General features: G+C 39.7%; 1 protein-coding gene across 1 annotated transcript; it reads right to left on the bottom strand.

Annotated features, from left to right (window-relative positions):
* Positions 1–323: 323 nt before the first annotated feature.
* Positions 324–14,622, bottom strand: lims2 (LIM and senescent cell antigen-like domains 2). Its single transcript, XM_051119655.1, has 10 exons — positions 14,336–14,622; positions 7,535–7,694; positions 6,196–6,262; positions 4,874–4,994; positions 4,586–4,735; positions 3,763–3,913; positions 2,670–2,762; positions 2,283–2,331; positions 1,284–1,359; positions 324–1,175 (listed from the first exon to the last, which is right to left on the bottom strand). The coding sequence occupies exons 1-10, from the start codon at positions 14,464–14,466 to the stop codon at positions 1,034–1,036; spliced, it is 1,140 nt and encodes a 379-aa protein (XP_050975612.1). The 5' UTR covers positions 14,467–14,622; the 3' UTR covers positions 324–1,033.
* Positions 14,623–16,392: the final 1,770 nt, after the last annotated feature.

Below are 16,392 nucleotides of genomic sequence, written 5' to 3'. Positions count from 1 at the left end.
TTCATAAAACTGAAGCTCTATGAAGATTTCATGAGCTCTACATATATGTATATGCTGATCAGTGTGTTTATATGTGAATAAAAATCTAAATTAAATATTTTGATCATATAAAGTGATCACGTCTTTTCAGAACACCTGGGTATTTTTGCAGTGTCTTTAAGTCTTTGAAGTGAACGGACCCTACAAGCTGAGGGAAAATAATCAACACTGTAAAACATTTACAAGTCATCAATATGATGTCCAGTATTACAGACTGTAGGCTATAAAAAGTCTGTTTAGTAATTAAGACAATTTTGCTGTAAAATGCTGTTTTGAAATGCGCAGTTCACATGCAGTTGCCGCTGGTTCCCATACAGGAGACTTCAGTTCAAACTTCATGAAACATCAGTTTTACTGTCTGAGAACTGATAAATGCACGTAGTGCCTGCATTAGTGCAGTTACTCTCTTAATAGCGAACAAAAATCAAACATCATTTTCCAACTGACTGTTATCAACCATACACAAAATGCAATCCAACAGAACGCAGGTGAGATGTTAAAACAGCACAACAAAAGACTGTATTTCTTTATTCGTGAACCCTTGTGATTTTACAATGAAATCATCAGTCGTGATGCAGCTCATGACAGATTCGATACAATGGAGGTGAAATGCTGGATGTTCCGACTCCCCACATGAGGACAAGGCTAGTTATACCCCAAAAACTCACCACGCAGTTAAAAGAGTTTAAAAAAAAGACCCTGCTTTTGGATGAAGCCCCGGGCCTGTATGTGTAAAACCTGTCAGAAATGCTTTCTCATTTCACAGGTGTGAAGGGAGAGCGACATATGAAGTGGCTAAAGGTGATCTTCAGCTAAATGTATGTGTGATTCTTTAGTATGACACAATATGACAATCCTCTCGTCACCCTTAAAGATGATTTGAAGATGAACGGAGGTCTTGTGGGTTGGGTCTGACATGCGGGAGAGCGATTGATGACAGAAGTGTCTCAGGAGGAGGAAACAGCATGTGTCGTGATGACAGGAGAGTCATGCGTTACAAACAGATGGGCATTTTCTTCTTCGTCATGTCTTTGGAGTCTTGTTCACGCTTGGACAGGCGTCTCTTGAGCTCAAACGGCACGCGCTCGTAGCAGTGCTTACACACGGGCTTCAGATCCATCTCCACAAACTTATCCCTGAAAAACGGACATGTTCACTCAATTGTTTTGGTTTTCAAAAGTGTTTTACCATCAAATTATATGAGAAGCTAACATCTAGCACACATCTGAAACACTTGTACACACTTGAGGGTCAGCTTGGAGTTGCATGTGGAGCAGCTGAAGCATTTGACACACCAGGCCTTTTTCAGCGCAGACACCACTTCAAAACACAAGAGGAAGAAAAAAAAAATCAAGCACACGTGTGGGTTCTTCACTATAAATCCTGGCACTGTGATTATCATTATACAGTTGAAGTCAAAACTTTACATACACCTTGCAGAACCTGCAAATGGTTAATTATTTTACCAAAATAAGCACACACATTAAGGACAACTGAGGGACTCATATGCAAAAGTTTTAAACATTCACTAATGCTCCAGAAGAAAACACAATGCATTAAGAGCCGGGGGGTGAAAACTTTTTGAATCTTAAGTTCAGTGTAAATTTAACATATTTTGTCTTCTGGGAAACATGTAAGTATCTTCTGTAGATTCTGAAGGGCAGTACTAAATGATAAAATAAAAGATAATTAGGCAAAATAAGAAAAATGTACACATTGTCATTCTGGTCAAAGGTTTTCACCCCCTGACTCTTAATGCATTATGTTTCCTTCTGGAGCATCAGTGAGTGTTTGAATCTTCTGTAATAGTTGCATGTGAGTCCCTCAGTTGTCCTCAGTGTGAAAAGATGGATCTCAAAATCATACAGTCATTGTTGGAAAGGGTTCAAACACACAAAAATGCTGGAAAACCAAATAATTTGTGGGACCTGAAGGTTTTTTCTGAAGAACAGCAGCAGTTTAACTGTTCAGGACAAACAAGGGACTCATGAACAACTATCACTAAACAAAAACACTGCTGCGGATCATTCAGGAACAACACAGTATCAAGTGAATGTAAACTTTTGAACAGGGTCATTTTTATAAATTCAACAATTATTTTTTCTTGTGGACTATAATAAAGTGCATAACATGCATTTTGTGTGATCCCTCTTATTTTGTTAAAATGATTAACATTTTTCAGATTCTGCAAGGTGTATGTTAACTTTTGACCTCAACTGTATGAACAATGCAAATGGTCTCACCATCTCCCTCAATGACGCGATTGCAGTGGTAACAGACTTCCCCAAAGAGCTATGAGAGAAATGAGACACACTCACATTAAGATCATGTTTCAAAGCAGTGTTTTCATTGCATACAGCATCTGACACAGTTGTAGGCTGCATCATGTCAGTAGTAGTTTTGTAAACTTCCATACATATTGTCTCTATCTGTGTTTAGAGCGTGATCACTTCTTTCACATTTTAAATGCACATGGTATTATAGCGTTACAGTGATTTGAAATAAAATGCCTACAAATACAACAAAAACAGACACAGCATTATTAACATTGATAGTTATATTCATACTTCAATATTAAATTTGTATTTTTCATTGTACAGTGAATAAATTAGCTAATTTCCAGACTTCACCTGGTTGTAGTGATTCTCGCAGTACGCCAGGCCCTTACGCTCATAATGCCGATGACCAAGAAATGGTTTTTCACATTTGGCACACACGAAATGCTGCAAATAAGAAGACGATCGATGATAATAAACAAGTCAAGAATGGCTCAGAGGATGAAGGCAACATCTCATCACAGCTTTACAGTGTTTAAAGAAGAAGTGCACTTCCAAAACAAAAATTCACATATAATGTACTCACCCCCTTGTCATCCAAGTTCACGTCTTTCTTTCTTTAGTCGTAAAGAATATAATGTTTTTTGAGTTATAATGTTATAATGGACTGATATGGTGCCCCGATTATGAACTTCCAAAATACAGTTTAAATGCGGCTTCAAACGATCCCAAATGTGGTTGTAAATGATCCCAGCCAGGGAAGAAGGGTCTTATCTAGCGAAACTATCTGTTATTTTCATTTAAAAAATACAATTTAAACACTTTTTAATCTCAAATGCTTGTCTTACCTTTCTCTCCCTGAACTCTGTGTATTCTGGCTCAAGACATTTAGGGTATGTTGAAAAACTCCAGTCGTATTTTCTCCCTCAACTTCAAAAATCATTTCACAATCATCCCACATCACTGCAGAAGTACCGACACAGTCCGATTTTGAAGTTGAGGGAGAACATGAGATGGGAGTTTTTCAACATACCCTAAATGTCATGAACCGGAACAAAAACAGTCCAGCAGAGTAAGACAAGACGAGCGCTTGGCATTAAAAAGTATATAAACTGTATTATTTTTATGAAAATAACCGATTGTTACACTAGATGAGACCCTTCTTTCTCGGCTGGGATTGTTTACAGACCCATTTGTGATTGTTTGAAGCCTCATTTAAACTGCATTTTGGAAGTTCAAACTCGGGGCACCACATCAGTCCATTATATGGAGAAAAATGCTGAAACGTTTTCCTCAAAAAACATAATTTCTTTACGACTGAAGAAAGAAAGACATGAATGTCTTGGATGACAAGGAGGTGAGTACATTATCTGTAAATTGTTGTTCTGGAAGTGATCCTTTAAAGGATCAGTCATCATATGATGGATATCGAACTGAACATTTTTACCTCCACGTGCCACTGTTTGCCCATGGCATTGACCACGCGGCCCTCGATGGGTCTCCTGCAGGCGCCGCAGATGGGCACGCCCAGCTTATCATGACATGGCAGACAGTACAGCTCACCCTTCAGCTCCCTGGCATCGGCCGTCAGCTCCTTACTGAAAGCAGAAAAATCAGTCAACCCTGAGCTCTAGAAACTTGCTGTGGATTCAACATCTGCTGACTCAGACGTTCTGAAAGTCTCCCCAGATAGCACACGTACGTCTGCAAGATGTCTGTTAAAGATCTCTTGATCTGGAAAGCCTCTGCTGTGTACAAACATCTGGCAGACGTCTATAAGATGTCAGTTTTACATACATTCTAAATCATAAACATCTTAAAGACATCTAATACTAGTCTATTTGACATCTGATAGGAAACGTCCAATAGACGTATTGCAAATGAGCAAACTACATCTTGCAGATGTCTTGCAGATGTAAATGCAGATGTCAAATAGACATCTCTGAGATGTACTCCTGATAGCACACGTACATCTCGGAGACGTCTATTTGACGTCTGCATTTACATCTGCAAAACGTATTTATTAGAGTGTTTGCTCATCTGCAATATGTCTATAGGACGTTTCCTATCAGATGTCAAATAGACGTCTATCAGATGTCTGTAAGATGTTCATGATTTAGAATGTATGTAAAACTGACATCTTACAGACATCTATCAGATTTTTGTAGACAGCAGATGCTTTCCAGATCGAGTGATCTTTAACAGACATCTTGCAGACATACGTGTGCTCATCCGTCCCGTCGCTTGTGTATTCAGAGTATGTTACTCACCCGCAGTTATTGCAGTTGAAGTGGTCTGGATGATACGGATCATTCTTGAAAATCAGTGGGATGTCATCAACAATAGCTTGACATTTCTGGCAGATGTACTTCCCCAGACTGTGAGCCTTCTCACGGTTATGGCACGGGCGGCACAGATGTCTGTCAGATGGATTAACAACATAAAATTATTTACTGAATATTAATTTCTAGACTGCAGCATGTTTATTTACTTTGATTTGACTGAAAGTTGTACAAGGGCCACACGAAGGCCTTATCTGCAGCAGCGGCTGAACTGACCTGCCTGCATTCTTTACGAAGCCGATGTCAGCGAGCACAGCCTGGCACAGATCACAGCAGAAACAGTCGGGGTGCCAGCTGCTGTTCATGGCCTTTATCACACGGCCAATGATGAACTCGCCTGGGAACACAAACACATGCAACACACATCACACAGATGCTGGAGTCATGGTTCAGTGTCATGGTCTTCAGAACTGCTGCAGAACAATGTAAACTTTTGCCAGAACTCTACTTGTGTTGTAGCTCCTGACTTGACAAAGAAATTAAGATCAAACATATTTTGCAGGAGGAGCCTAATCATTCAGTCCTGTCAATCATCATCCCTCCATCTCTTCATCTCCTGCTCTATTTCTCTCATTCTGCTCCATATAGTACCAGCGCAGGGGGTTGTAACCTGGAGCTTTAGCTGAGTCTCAGGTTCAAGTCTCGTTCGAGGACACCAAGTCAAGTTTGTTCACCATTAACTATTAGGACTGGTTGGGCAGGCGGACTTGTGATATACCTTTCAGGCTGAAAGGGAAAACCTTAAGATGAGTGCCTTGACATACAAATATTCAAAAACAAACTAAAATAAATGTATCATGAATTGTTTTATAGTATGATGGTAGGATTCAACGATTTGCATCAGTGTAAAGGCACAAAAGTTAACAATGCGATGCATTGATTTAAAAAAAAGTGTGCAACGGATACAAGTTGACATTTATATTGCGATTTGTTGTTTCAAACATATTTGCATTAAGCTTTTTGGCAGTCTGAGCTTCTGTCACTCAGTATGATATTTGTGTGATCAAATATCACGGGCTAGCCTTCACTCCCCATGTGCATCAGTAAGCCTCAGACGCCCATGACCCTGATGCCAGTCCACAAGTTGTCTTTCTTTGCTCCAGTTTAGGTAGGTATTAATCACCGCATACTGGGACACCACACAAGACGTGTCGTTGTGGAGATACTTTGACACAGCATACTAATATATCCCACCCCTTGACAAGTTCCATTATAACAATATAATCAATGTTGTTCACTTCACCTGTCAATGGCTGTTCATTGTAAAAATACATGCTGAAATTCTCAAATTCATTATATTCAGTCAGATTCGTTTCAGGCATATTTTAGCATTTTAAAATAAGAGCCACTAAATTCAATACAATGGGACACTTTCTGACGTGACGACTAGGGGATATCTTGCTGGTTTTTTTTAACATAGTATGATAAAAATGACCTAAAGTGTGTTTACACTGGGCATTCACACTGACAGCCATTCACCACAGCTCTGACATGTACATGATTCATCAGTTTACACCTGATCAGGTTTGTCTACTCACCACACTGGTGACAGCATGGAGCAAACAGCATCTGGAAGTCATGCTCACAGTATTTTCTGCCTTCAAACTGCAAAAGCAAGTGCAGGATACGTGTGTCATAGGTTAGCTGTTCATGTCTCCATCATTAATGTCTTAAACAACATTTTAATGTTACATATTAACGTTTCTTTAGCATGTATCATACTAAAGTTAAATAAAGCCAATGTTGCCATTTTTTCCATGTTTCTAGGTGCTTCTACAATATAGTTTAGTAATTCATTAAGAACATTTTTCATTCTTTCCCTCCTTTCTTTAATCACAAAAATAAAAAACCTATAACTAACTCAGTTTGTGCTATTCAGGGCCGGCGCAAGCTCAACTGCCGCTCTAGGCAAAACACTGGCATGCCTTCTTCACTCTCTTCACTTCACTACACTTCACTCTCACAATTAAACATGATCATGAGAAAGATGAGGGTGTTTTTCATGTAGAGTATTGATGCCGCACGTCGGAAGCGGCATTATTATAAAGCAAAGTTAATTTAGATTTAGAATAACTAATGGGGTGATAACTTGTTGATTTGAGTGCAATAATTCCAATTGAATGCCCAAAAGATAAATCTCTGTCCTTTTTGCCACCCTGACTGTGCTGCCACCCTAGGTGGCTGCCTAGTTCACCTATATGCACGTGCTGGCCCTGGTGCTATTGTTTGATGTCATTTCCTTAAGGATGATGTCATTAAGGACTGTGATGTTTACAGCAAGCAGCCAATCATGTAAGACAGTGATCAATCATTGTGGCCAGATCTTACTAAAAAGGTTAGTCAAGAAGCATTTCTTATGGCATTGTACTCCTTCTTACCTTCTTACCCAACTTTATGTTACCAAAATCCAGGATTATCTAAAAGTAATCTTAAACCTAGCTGCTTGTAGATTGTGGTACAGACCTTGATATAATAATATGAACATGCCAAAAAAGGTTCTAAATCTGCAAAACTTGTCAACCAGTTGATGTTCTATGTCAGGTAAGTAGCTGCTATAAAGTGTTTTCTCACACTGATGATTCTGGGCTAGACTATCTCAGAGAAGTAAAATGGAATGAATGAATGTAAAAAGTACATACAGTAGGCCAGGGGTCTCCAACCTTGCTCCTGAAGACTTACTGCCGTCACGCAGATTTTAGCTCCAACCCCAATCAGCCACAATTGAACCAGCTAATCAATGTGCTCAGGGTTACTTGAAAATGACTGTCAGATGTGCTGGAGCAGGACTGGAACTGAAGTCCAAGAGCAGGGTTGGAGATCCCTCCAGCAGGTGATGCAGGACTGTTGGTTTCAGATCTGAGTGTGTGAATGTCTCACCTCATAGAAGAGCCCCTCGAGGAACTGCTGAAAGCACTGTGCACAGACGAAGCACTGCTCATGGTACAGTTCACCACTGCTGTTCACAATCTTCTCTGTTGGTGTGAAGCTGGCCTTACAGCGCTCACAGATGGCATTGGCTAAAGCATTCGTCATGTTGCTGTGAAGACAAATTTTCATCTTATGATTCTATAGTCATACTATAGTAGATTAGAAACAAAGTGAAAACATGTTTGCATGGTTGTAACCTTAAGCAGGGGTGTAACGCTTTAAGTGTTTGTGCACACTTTGTAGATGAAGCTCATTCTGATTCAGATGAAGCTGCTCTGCAAAGTGATCTCTTGGAATATGACCATCTCTACATATTTTAAGCATCTTACCCATTAAACACTTCATCCTAGCAAAATCTGGCAACTCTTTACAGACTTGTGAACGCAGCCCTGGCGAGAATTGCTGTTCAAATGGGGCAAAACTCTTTCCCTGTGACTTTCTTGAAACGCACATTCAGAAAGACACATCTCTCCTCTGTATGATTAATCTTGTGTTTAAATTATTGTAAATGGAGCACCTAGCCCACATACAAGGGCTGACCTAAAATGGGCTTGCATTGCAAGTACTAAGCCTGGTGTGGAATTCTTCTGCTGAATTTGACTGCTGCAGGGTACTGGAGGATAAAACATGCCCAGGGTTTGCTGCCCAGGGAATGGATAAAAAAAGTGCAAGTTATCATGTCAGGGATGGGAGGGGCACTGTATGCAAGAGGAACATCCAGCTAGTTGCCACTGATTACCTGTTTGTATGTAACACACAGGCCGAAACTGGCTCAACCTAGAGATTGTCAAATCTTGTGACAGTATTGGGTGTTGCTCAGTCCACTGCTCTACAGATGTCTGTTAGCGAGGAGCCATTTGCTAGAGCCCAGGAAGATGCAACACTTCTTGAGGAGTGTGCTCAGACTTCAAAAGAGCATTACACGCCTTGGGCATGGTATAACCAAGGCAATGGCATCTACAATCTATACAATCCATACAATCCTCTGTTTGGAGACAACCTTAGCCTTCTGCTTTCCCCCAAAACAGACAGCGCTTACAAGTTCACCACGTGGTACCTAAAAGGGGTATTGGAAACACTGAGCATGTCACCTGGCAGAGGTCTCAGGATCATGTGAGAGTATGTCAGACTAAATTTTAGACCTGTTTTGCTGATAGAGAATGCATACAGGTCCTCAAACTTTTTGATGAAAGCGAGTGTGGTCAGGAGTACCGTCCTCAAAAAGAGAGGGCCCTTAGCTCGGCTGACACCAGAGACTCAAAAGAAGCTCTCAGAGGAACCTGATGATCGGGTCATGCTTCCCTAAGGACTTGTCATCCACTGCATTGTGATATTCTCCTACAGCGGCCACATACACCTTCACATACACCATCTCTTAAACTCTCTTGCAGGAAGAAATGCACTGAGCTGACTGCACAAGTCTGTCAGTCTTGCCCCCTGAAAGAACACCAGTTAGTGAACAGACTCCATGTAACACACAGAACAAGACTCCATGTCCTCGTAGAGAGGATCTAGTGATAATGTCTATCACTGCCGGCTATAGTCTACTTACGTCTTGCACATCATGTTCAGGAGCCAGACACAGATGTTCCAGAGGTTTGGATGTCGGTGGCCAAATTGTGAGTTTGACAGGCTGTTGCAAGGAACATGAGCACTAAGAACTAGAGGGGGCAGTATGGTGCAACCAACAGGACTTGTTCTTTATTCTCCCTTTCTCTGCATAATGTCAGTGCAATCAGGCTCATTGGGGGAAAATCATATTTGCACAGACTCCAGGTCCAGCTGTGTGCCAGCGCATCCATGCCGAGGCGATGGAGTCTCTACTTTCCTAGGAGTGACGCTTGTCCTGATATCATGTCTGCCACACAACTGAGTTCGCCTGTTATGTAAGTGCCCCGCAGTAAATTCAGTCACTGCTGCCTCCAAAGGAGGAGATGGTAGGCGAGTTGCAACATGCGATGTGAGCCACCACCTTGACAGTTAGATGTATAAACCACCACTATGTTGTCCACCTGGACCAACATGTGCCTGCCCTGGATGGAACGGCTGAAACAGCCCATTGCATATGCCACTCCAGTCTGATTTGGACGTGTCTGTTGTAACAACATGTGTAGACACTTTTTCTGCCACAGAGTATGCCATATGCCCCAGGAGACTCTGCTCTGTCTATTGAAGGACCAGGATGGGAAGGGGCAGAAGTGACTTGTCCTCTAACCAGAAAAGAGAGTTGTGACTTGAACCTTGCCATGGTCATGTTCTTACAATGAGGATATAAACCATCCACATATGCTTTTTCCACATAGGCACAGCCCAAACACATGAGACAGAGATTGTGGCGATCCAAATCTTTTCTTGTTTGGGGCTCCCAAGTGTGGCCCCTAGTGTCAGTACATCAACACAATGTAAAAGTGACTGACAGATAGGGAACTACAGTAACCAAAAGCAGTGCCCGTCAAAGCATACAAATTAATAGAAATTAGATAGAAATTATAATTATTTCTGACCATATGTGAACTGCACATGCTAATGCATCGTTATTTGTCCAAAGGTGCAGATTAGTATTCATCATGATTTTATAAGATCATCATATCCCTTGCCATGTTAACATGATTTGGCCTACTCATCACACAAATCAAAGGAAATATGATAACTGCAGCATTTTAATCATAAAACAATGGTCAGATTATTTCATAATTAACCATCTGGCTGTTGGCGCCCTCTGCAGGTTATGTTGAAAAATTAGCTTATAGGGCTGCTGATTAATGTGAATAATTTTAAAGAAAAAAATAACTGCAGGATGCATTGCATAATGTAGCCTACAGAACGCAGTTATATGCTCCCTAAAATTCAAGATATGAGGGCAAAAAATGCTCTGTATGTCTTATACTGTATATCATGTGGGCAAATAATTTTCCCAAGGGCCCACATGAGAAAATGTAGAGTTCCAACACACTTAACTCAGTTCTGCTGAGAACTGAGTTAATATATATATCTCTTCAAAATATATATAATATAATATATCTCTTCAAAAACAGTAAATTAAACATTACAATGAAAATGTGGAGCACACAATTATATCACTATTTAATAAATATTCAGTTTTGAAAATGTGCATTTTGTAAAAAACTAGTTTTAAAGCAAGTATTTCAAAGACTAGCCTCACATTAACTTCACATAAAAAAAGCAAAAATGCCCCAGTGTTGTTTGTTTGATTGTTTTACCCGAGTTCATTTTTCTTGTTCAGTGAGAGAAATCTAGCCTGGGTTGGCCTTGAACAAGTGCACTTTAGTCAGGTTGAACATCTGAGGTGGATATGTGATCCAGAAGTGATCATGACTGAGAGAGGATCTGTATCTGGATTTGTTAAACTTCATTACTGAGAATGTTTGTTTACAAATGCAAGTAGATCCAAAGAGAACCAACATCCTCTGTGCATGCCTCCTTATGTGTGGAACGTTTTCCTCTTTGAGAGAAGAATAAAAACGCAGCAGTGATATTGACTAAAAGTGCTCTGCCAGTAGTTTATCAGACTGCAGGTCAATGAGTTCAAGCTGAACATCAATGGGTGCATTATCCACACTGCAAGTGAAGGAAGAAGAAATCATGTGCATTTCACTCTTAATTGTTTTGAAGTCTTCGAATCACGGATGAGAAAAACATGGATGAGTACCTGTGGAGGTGATCAGCTGAAGCGGTGACTTCTTTTTAATGTTGGTATGTGGGTAAGAACGTTGCCCTCCAGCTAGCTTGAAAGAAACTTCAGCTTTCTCATGAATGAGCTATAAATTTTATGTACAAAGAGGCCCTTGCCTTGCAGCTTGGTAGTTAGTTTATTCATAAGTGCAGTCACATCAACAGCGAAAACCAGATCTGCCATCCAGTCTACATCTGAGAGCTCTGGGATGTCCCTGCATTTCTTCTTACAAAACTCCTGAATTTCTGCTCTCAAATCCAATACTCTTTTAAGCACCTTGCCCAAGCTGATCCATCTGACAGTTGCATGTTAGCCTATGTCACTATGTTCACTTTTATACTCCTCCAAAAGTGCAACAAATGATTCAGTGCCCTTGCTTTGATAAAGTTTACTATTGTGGTTACTACATCAATAACATGGTTGATTTTTAGCACTGACTTGCACAGCACCTCCTGATGTAATGCAAGAGGGAGCTAGAGGAAGTCATAGCCAAGTCTGAGTTGCCACCTTAAAAGATTAAACCTGCTGTTCATGATAACGGATGCAACGTTGTTGTCGCAATAAAGATTTTGGAGGAGAAGTATGAATGGGCCTCTCAGTGCGATGTGTAGGCCACACATGATGGTCCACCATGCATTAAAGAACCAGGATATCAGAAAGTGGCAAGGTGGTGCTCGGCACATTGTTGAGCACTTTAAGAAAAGCAAACTAGCATGTGCCAAGCTGAAGCAGAAACAACAGCAAATTGGAACAGCTCAAAATATGCTAGTCGATTACTTGATTAATCTTCAGAATAATCGACCGATTACTCAATTACCAGAATAATCATTAGTGACAGCCCTAGACTAAAGCATTTCTACAGCTGTCACTAGATCCAAGTCTACTCTTCCAAGGACAGTCCTGGTTTTCTGAAAACTCTGCATAATATAGAAAGAAAACTGAGTTAGAGAAGGAATTCACAGACTGTCCAAATAACACTCCTAATATGTCCGCCAATACACAATTCAGTCACATGGATAATTATCTGAAATGAAATGTGTCATTTTAAAGTGCAAAAGAGAATCCTGTTGGGGGCCCTAGCGTTCGGGGCCTAGGCTGCAGTCGATTGCTATATCATGGCCCTTGGGAAAAAGCATGCTGTGGAGAAAGCATTTTCAGAGTGTGGAGTGCAACTGAATGACCATTTTCAATTCATCACTACAAAGACAACTACAACGCAAATGAAAGCACTTAAAAAGTGAGAAAAGCTCAAGTTTGAAAAACACCAGGTAGCAGCCAATCGCCGTGAAGTGACATTTGTCATGAGTGTATTAAAATGCTTGAATCATATTTTCACATATTACTATATTTCATTCAGATTTCAAATGTGGTTGGATGTTTTCATTTTGACACAGTTACTTTGTGCATTAGAAAACAATTCAGTGAATCATTCACACCACAGAAGCAAAAGCTAAAGTCCTGCAGTCATTTCTGCTGCGCTGCTCACACTAAAGTGACAGCACATCCTTCATGGCCAAAAATCAACAGGGTCAACAATAAGTTGAAGACTGGTTATATCATGCAAGCTACACAACCCTACACCAATAACACAAGAAGTCATGTAAAGCTCTATGTTTTTACTGAAACAAAGCTGTTGTAGTCACTGTGAATAAAAGCATCAACTAAATGAATTGTATTAGGCCACATTAGAGAATATCACAGTTGTTCTTCTATGTGTGTATGTGGGCCGCTCTTTGTAAAGCTCAGACATGCGGCATGAGCAATGTGTGATCTGCTCTCTGGAGAACCATGTGAGGCATGTATATTTGTGGAAGTGCAGGATTCATCTGTCAGACCCACAGCTGTCAGAGTTACTGTTAACTAGTCTCAACCTTAGATATCACGTCCATGCACCGCAGAGTGACTGATACATGATGCACAACAAATCACCCTATAGGCTGGAAGATTGCATATTGTGCATTTATCAGTTATAGTTTTGTCTTGTTTAGATTCACAGTCATTTAGATTCAGAGTGTTGGACTACAGCTTTGAGAATGCTAGTACAGAGTCATTTATTATTTTTTAAGCAAACGTAGTGTGCAAGACTTCAGATTGTTTAGCTGCTATAGTAAACAACTAGAAGAACAGCCATTTGCTATTTGTTTATGATTACAATAATCAGTTAATGTAATGCAAAAACAAATACCAGTTTGCAACATCAAACAGCATAATGCACTGTTTTTATACAGCTGTAATAACTGGAAGTGAACAACACTCGCACATTCAACTTACAAATAGCCATGTTGCTCATACAGTAGGTTAAAAATAAGGTTAAAAGGCTCATCTCATTGGCAACCAGCTTGGAATTTTCTGCCGTTATTGGCTGGGAAAAAAGGTACATGTTGTGCTATGGCAGGGCATGTGGTCACAACATACGAGTTTTGAGCTATTGAGCAAACTTTAACAAGCTTTTAACTTGTAGCAAACTATGAGCAATCCTATGAACGAACATTAAACAGTAAAACAGTTAAAGCACTTCACAAAACAGAGAAATGTAAAAGGTCATGTAACTGTTATGCAGTCAATCAGCTGCATAAGGTTTCACTAGCATTTCCACTCTTCTCTCGTTCATGGCTCTTTCAGAACGAGGAGCTCTAAATTAGCACAAGAACATGATGCATGTATCATCATCAGTTTACTCTAAGTCAAGCTGAAAGGACACAGGACCAGATCACAGATTTTACAGAGCTGGTCCTTGTAACTACACATTTACTGTTCTTTACTGCTGAAGATCCATGTAAAACCCATCCATGGACATTCATCAGAAATAGACATTCAAATGAGCTTTCAGGACACCTGTGAACATTTACATTTAGCAGATGCCTACACCATAATCATGCAGTGTACAGTATACAATTATTTTTATAATTTTCACATCCTACATGCAGCGAAATATGAGTACAGGCCTACTTTTCATGAGTTTCTTTAACTTGAAATATTTAATAACATACATATTGTAATTAAATACGCAGAAGCCATATGAACTCCATGATGTGATGTTTTAGCCGCACACTCACAAGCGCACGTAGAAATCACAGAACTCCTTGTAGACTTTGACGTCGCTGCGTTTGGGAACCTCGGGCCCCTCACAGATCTCTGTTTCCTCCTGGAGTCCATTGAGGTTCCTCGCTGAACTTTCTACTTCCATGATGATTACAGAAGCAAACTGGTCAGACTTGTGTGTGAGAGCTGCGGCTGTAACAGACTCAGAGCGAGTCAATAATAGACTGAGAGCGTCTCTCCTGCTCCCCTCATTCACTCTTCATCATGTGTCCAGCCCAAGCCAGTACACCAGACTTCACTCACCCACTAGAAATGCTTAGTTTTTATAAATGCAAACAAACATTTTAAGCTTTTTTTTTTTTTTTTTTTTTTTTATAAATGCAAACAAACAACTAGAAATCTTAACATTCTTTCTAATAAATATTTTGGTTAATGTCATGTATTTACTTAAAAAAAAATACAATGACACATTTCGGATCGGATTGATGGTTTCTTTTTATGCTGATTAACTAAAAAAAAAGTACAAACAATGACTCTGAAAACATATAGCCAACAAGGCTCAAAATCTACTTTTTCTGCTCATGCTCAAGAAAACCAATTCACCAATTCACAGTTTACCATACAGTGGACACTAAACAGCACACAGTTAAGTGGCATTCCTCCTCTACAGCTCTCTGTCTCTATAAATAAAGTTCAGCACATTTCCAAAGCTGGCAGCTGCCTCTGTGGGATGAAAACAAACTGAGCTAAGTTGGGAATTTGGCCCATGGAAGCTCTTGACCCCTTTGAAATATGTCCTTCTGCTCTCTGTTGTGTGGTGAGAGTCTGGTGCGTCACGAAACCTGCTCATTCTCTCAAAATTCTGCCATTGTAATGGAAAATCTCACGATGTTTTATTTTAAAAAGGTGATTGTCCAAACAAAATGGATTTCAGAAAATAACAGTGAACATTAAAAAGATGTAATGACGACAAAACAGAGGAAAACAAGGGGATACAAACCATGAAAAGTCCATGAAACAGAACATAACACTACATGAGCTTTTGTAGACAGGAGTCCTGCTAAATAAATTAGTGGTAATTAGTTTAATATTAGTAAATTAGTTTAATAATCACTGAAGCTTTCACTCACTTCAGTTCCACACTTCCAAAGATTCCTGATGTCAAAGACGTTGGGGTTTTTGTTTACATTTCAGTTACCTCAGTGAACTCATGCTGAACATTATCCATAATTGTAGCCCAAAGTCATCATTCTTCACTAAATACACACCCACACCTTAAAGACGGAAGCTCAGAATTCTTCAGAACGTGATTATATCGAGTCACAGTGATGTGTTCATCTGTTTAGGACTTGGAGACGCAAAAAAATTAAAAGCTGTATCAAATGGTGGGCAATTTTCAGCAACGCTTCAGGTTGATAAATTATTGTCTTTATAAGTGAGTTGTTTAAACATTTATTTTGGCTTGAAAGCACCGATTGATTGATGAATGAAATACCACCACTATTGCGTTGCTCTGTGATGTTTAGTGGTTAGTCCTTCTGTCTTTGCTTGGCTCTGTTTTCACTGCCGGAGCAAAAACAGACAAGATAACTGGCAATACTGTGTCTAAAATGTATTAGTATTTAATATTTCATTGCTGTTTATTTAACCGTTGCAAACAGTAATATCACAATCACAATGGTTTTGTTGATCTACACAGTAATTATGCATGTAAGATTTCTCAGATTAATACTTTGTCATTAACAGACAGCACCAGAATTACTTGGTTTAGACATAAACAGATCTCTGTCTCTCAGTACATGTCTGTAGTAGAGAGCAGATTGTGTTTGAATCACATTTATACAGCTCTTGTCCTGTCCTGTAAATGTATGGCTTGGGACAACTAATTTTGTCATGATAAAAATATCTGCAGCTCTCTGCCATCACAACAGCAGAAGCAGAAGATTTCCATAGGACAAAATTCAATAGCCATAAGTAAATAAGTTTGTTGTGTCATTTCAAATACACTGAGAACGATGCGTGATTTGAGAAAGGTTTGTGAGCAGCAGATATGAGCTTTACTGTGTGTGTT

Source organism: Labeo rohita, chromosome 9 (genome assembly GCF_022985175.1).
Source record: "Labeo rohita strain BAU-BD-2019 chromosome 9, IGBB_LRoh.1.0, whole genome shotgun sequence".
NCBI lineage: Eukaryota > Metazoa > Chordata > Actinopteri > Cypriniformes > Cyprinidae > Labeo > Labeo rohita.
Note: the sequence above shows the minus strand (reverse complement) of the source record. Positions and strands in the feature narration are given on the sequence as shown.

Excerpts from the sequence above, each read along its gene's own strand:
- lims2 (XM_051119655.1), bottom strand. The coding sequence starts at position 14,466 with ATGGAAGTAGAAAGTTCAGCGAGGAACCTCAATGGACTCCAGGAGGAA. Across the intron at positions 7,695-14,335 it reads TGTGATTTCTACGTGCGCTT|CAACATGACGAATGCTTTAG; the intron begins GTGAGTGTGCGG and ends TTGTCTTCACAG. Across the intron at positions 1,360-2,282 it reads TCGCGTCATTGAGGGAGATG|TGGTGTCTGCGCTGAAAAAG; the intron begins GTGAGACCATTT and ends TGTGTTTTGAAG.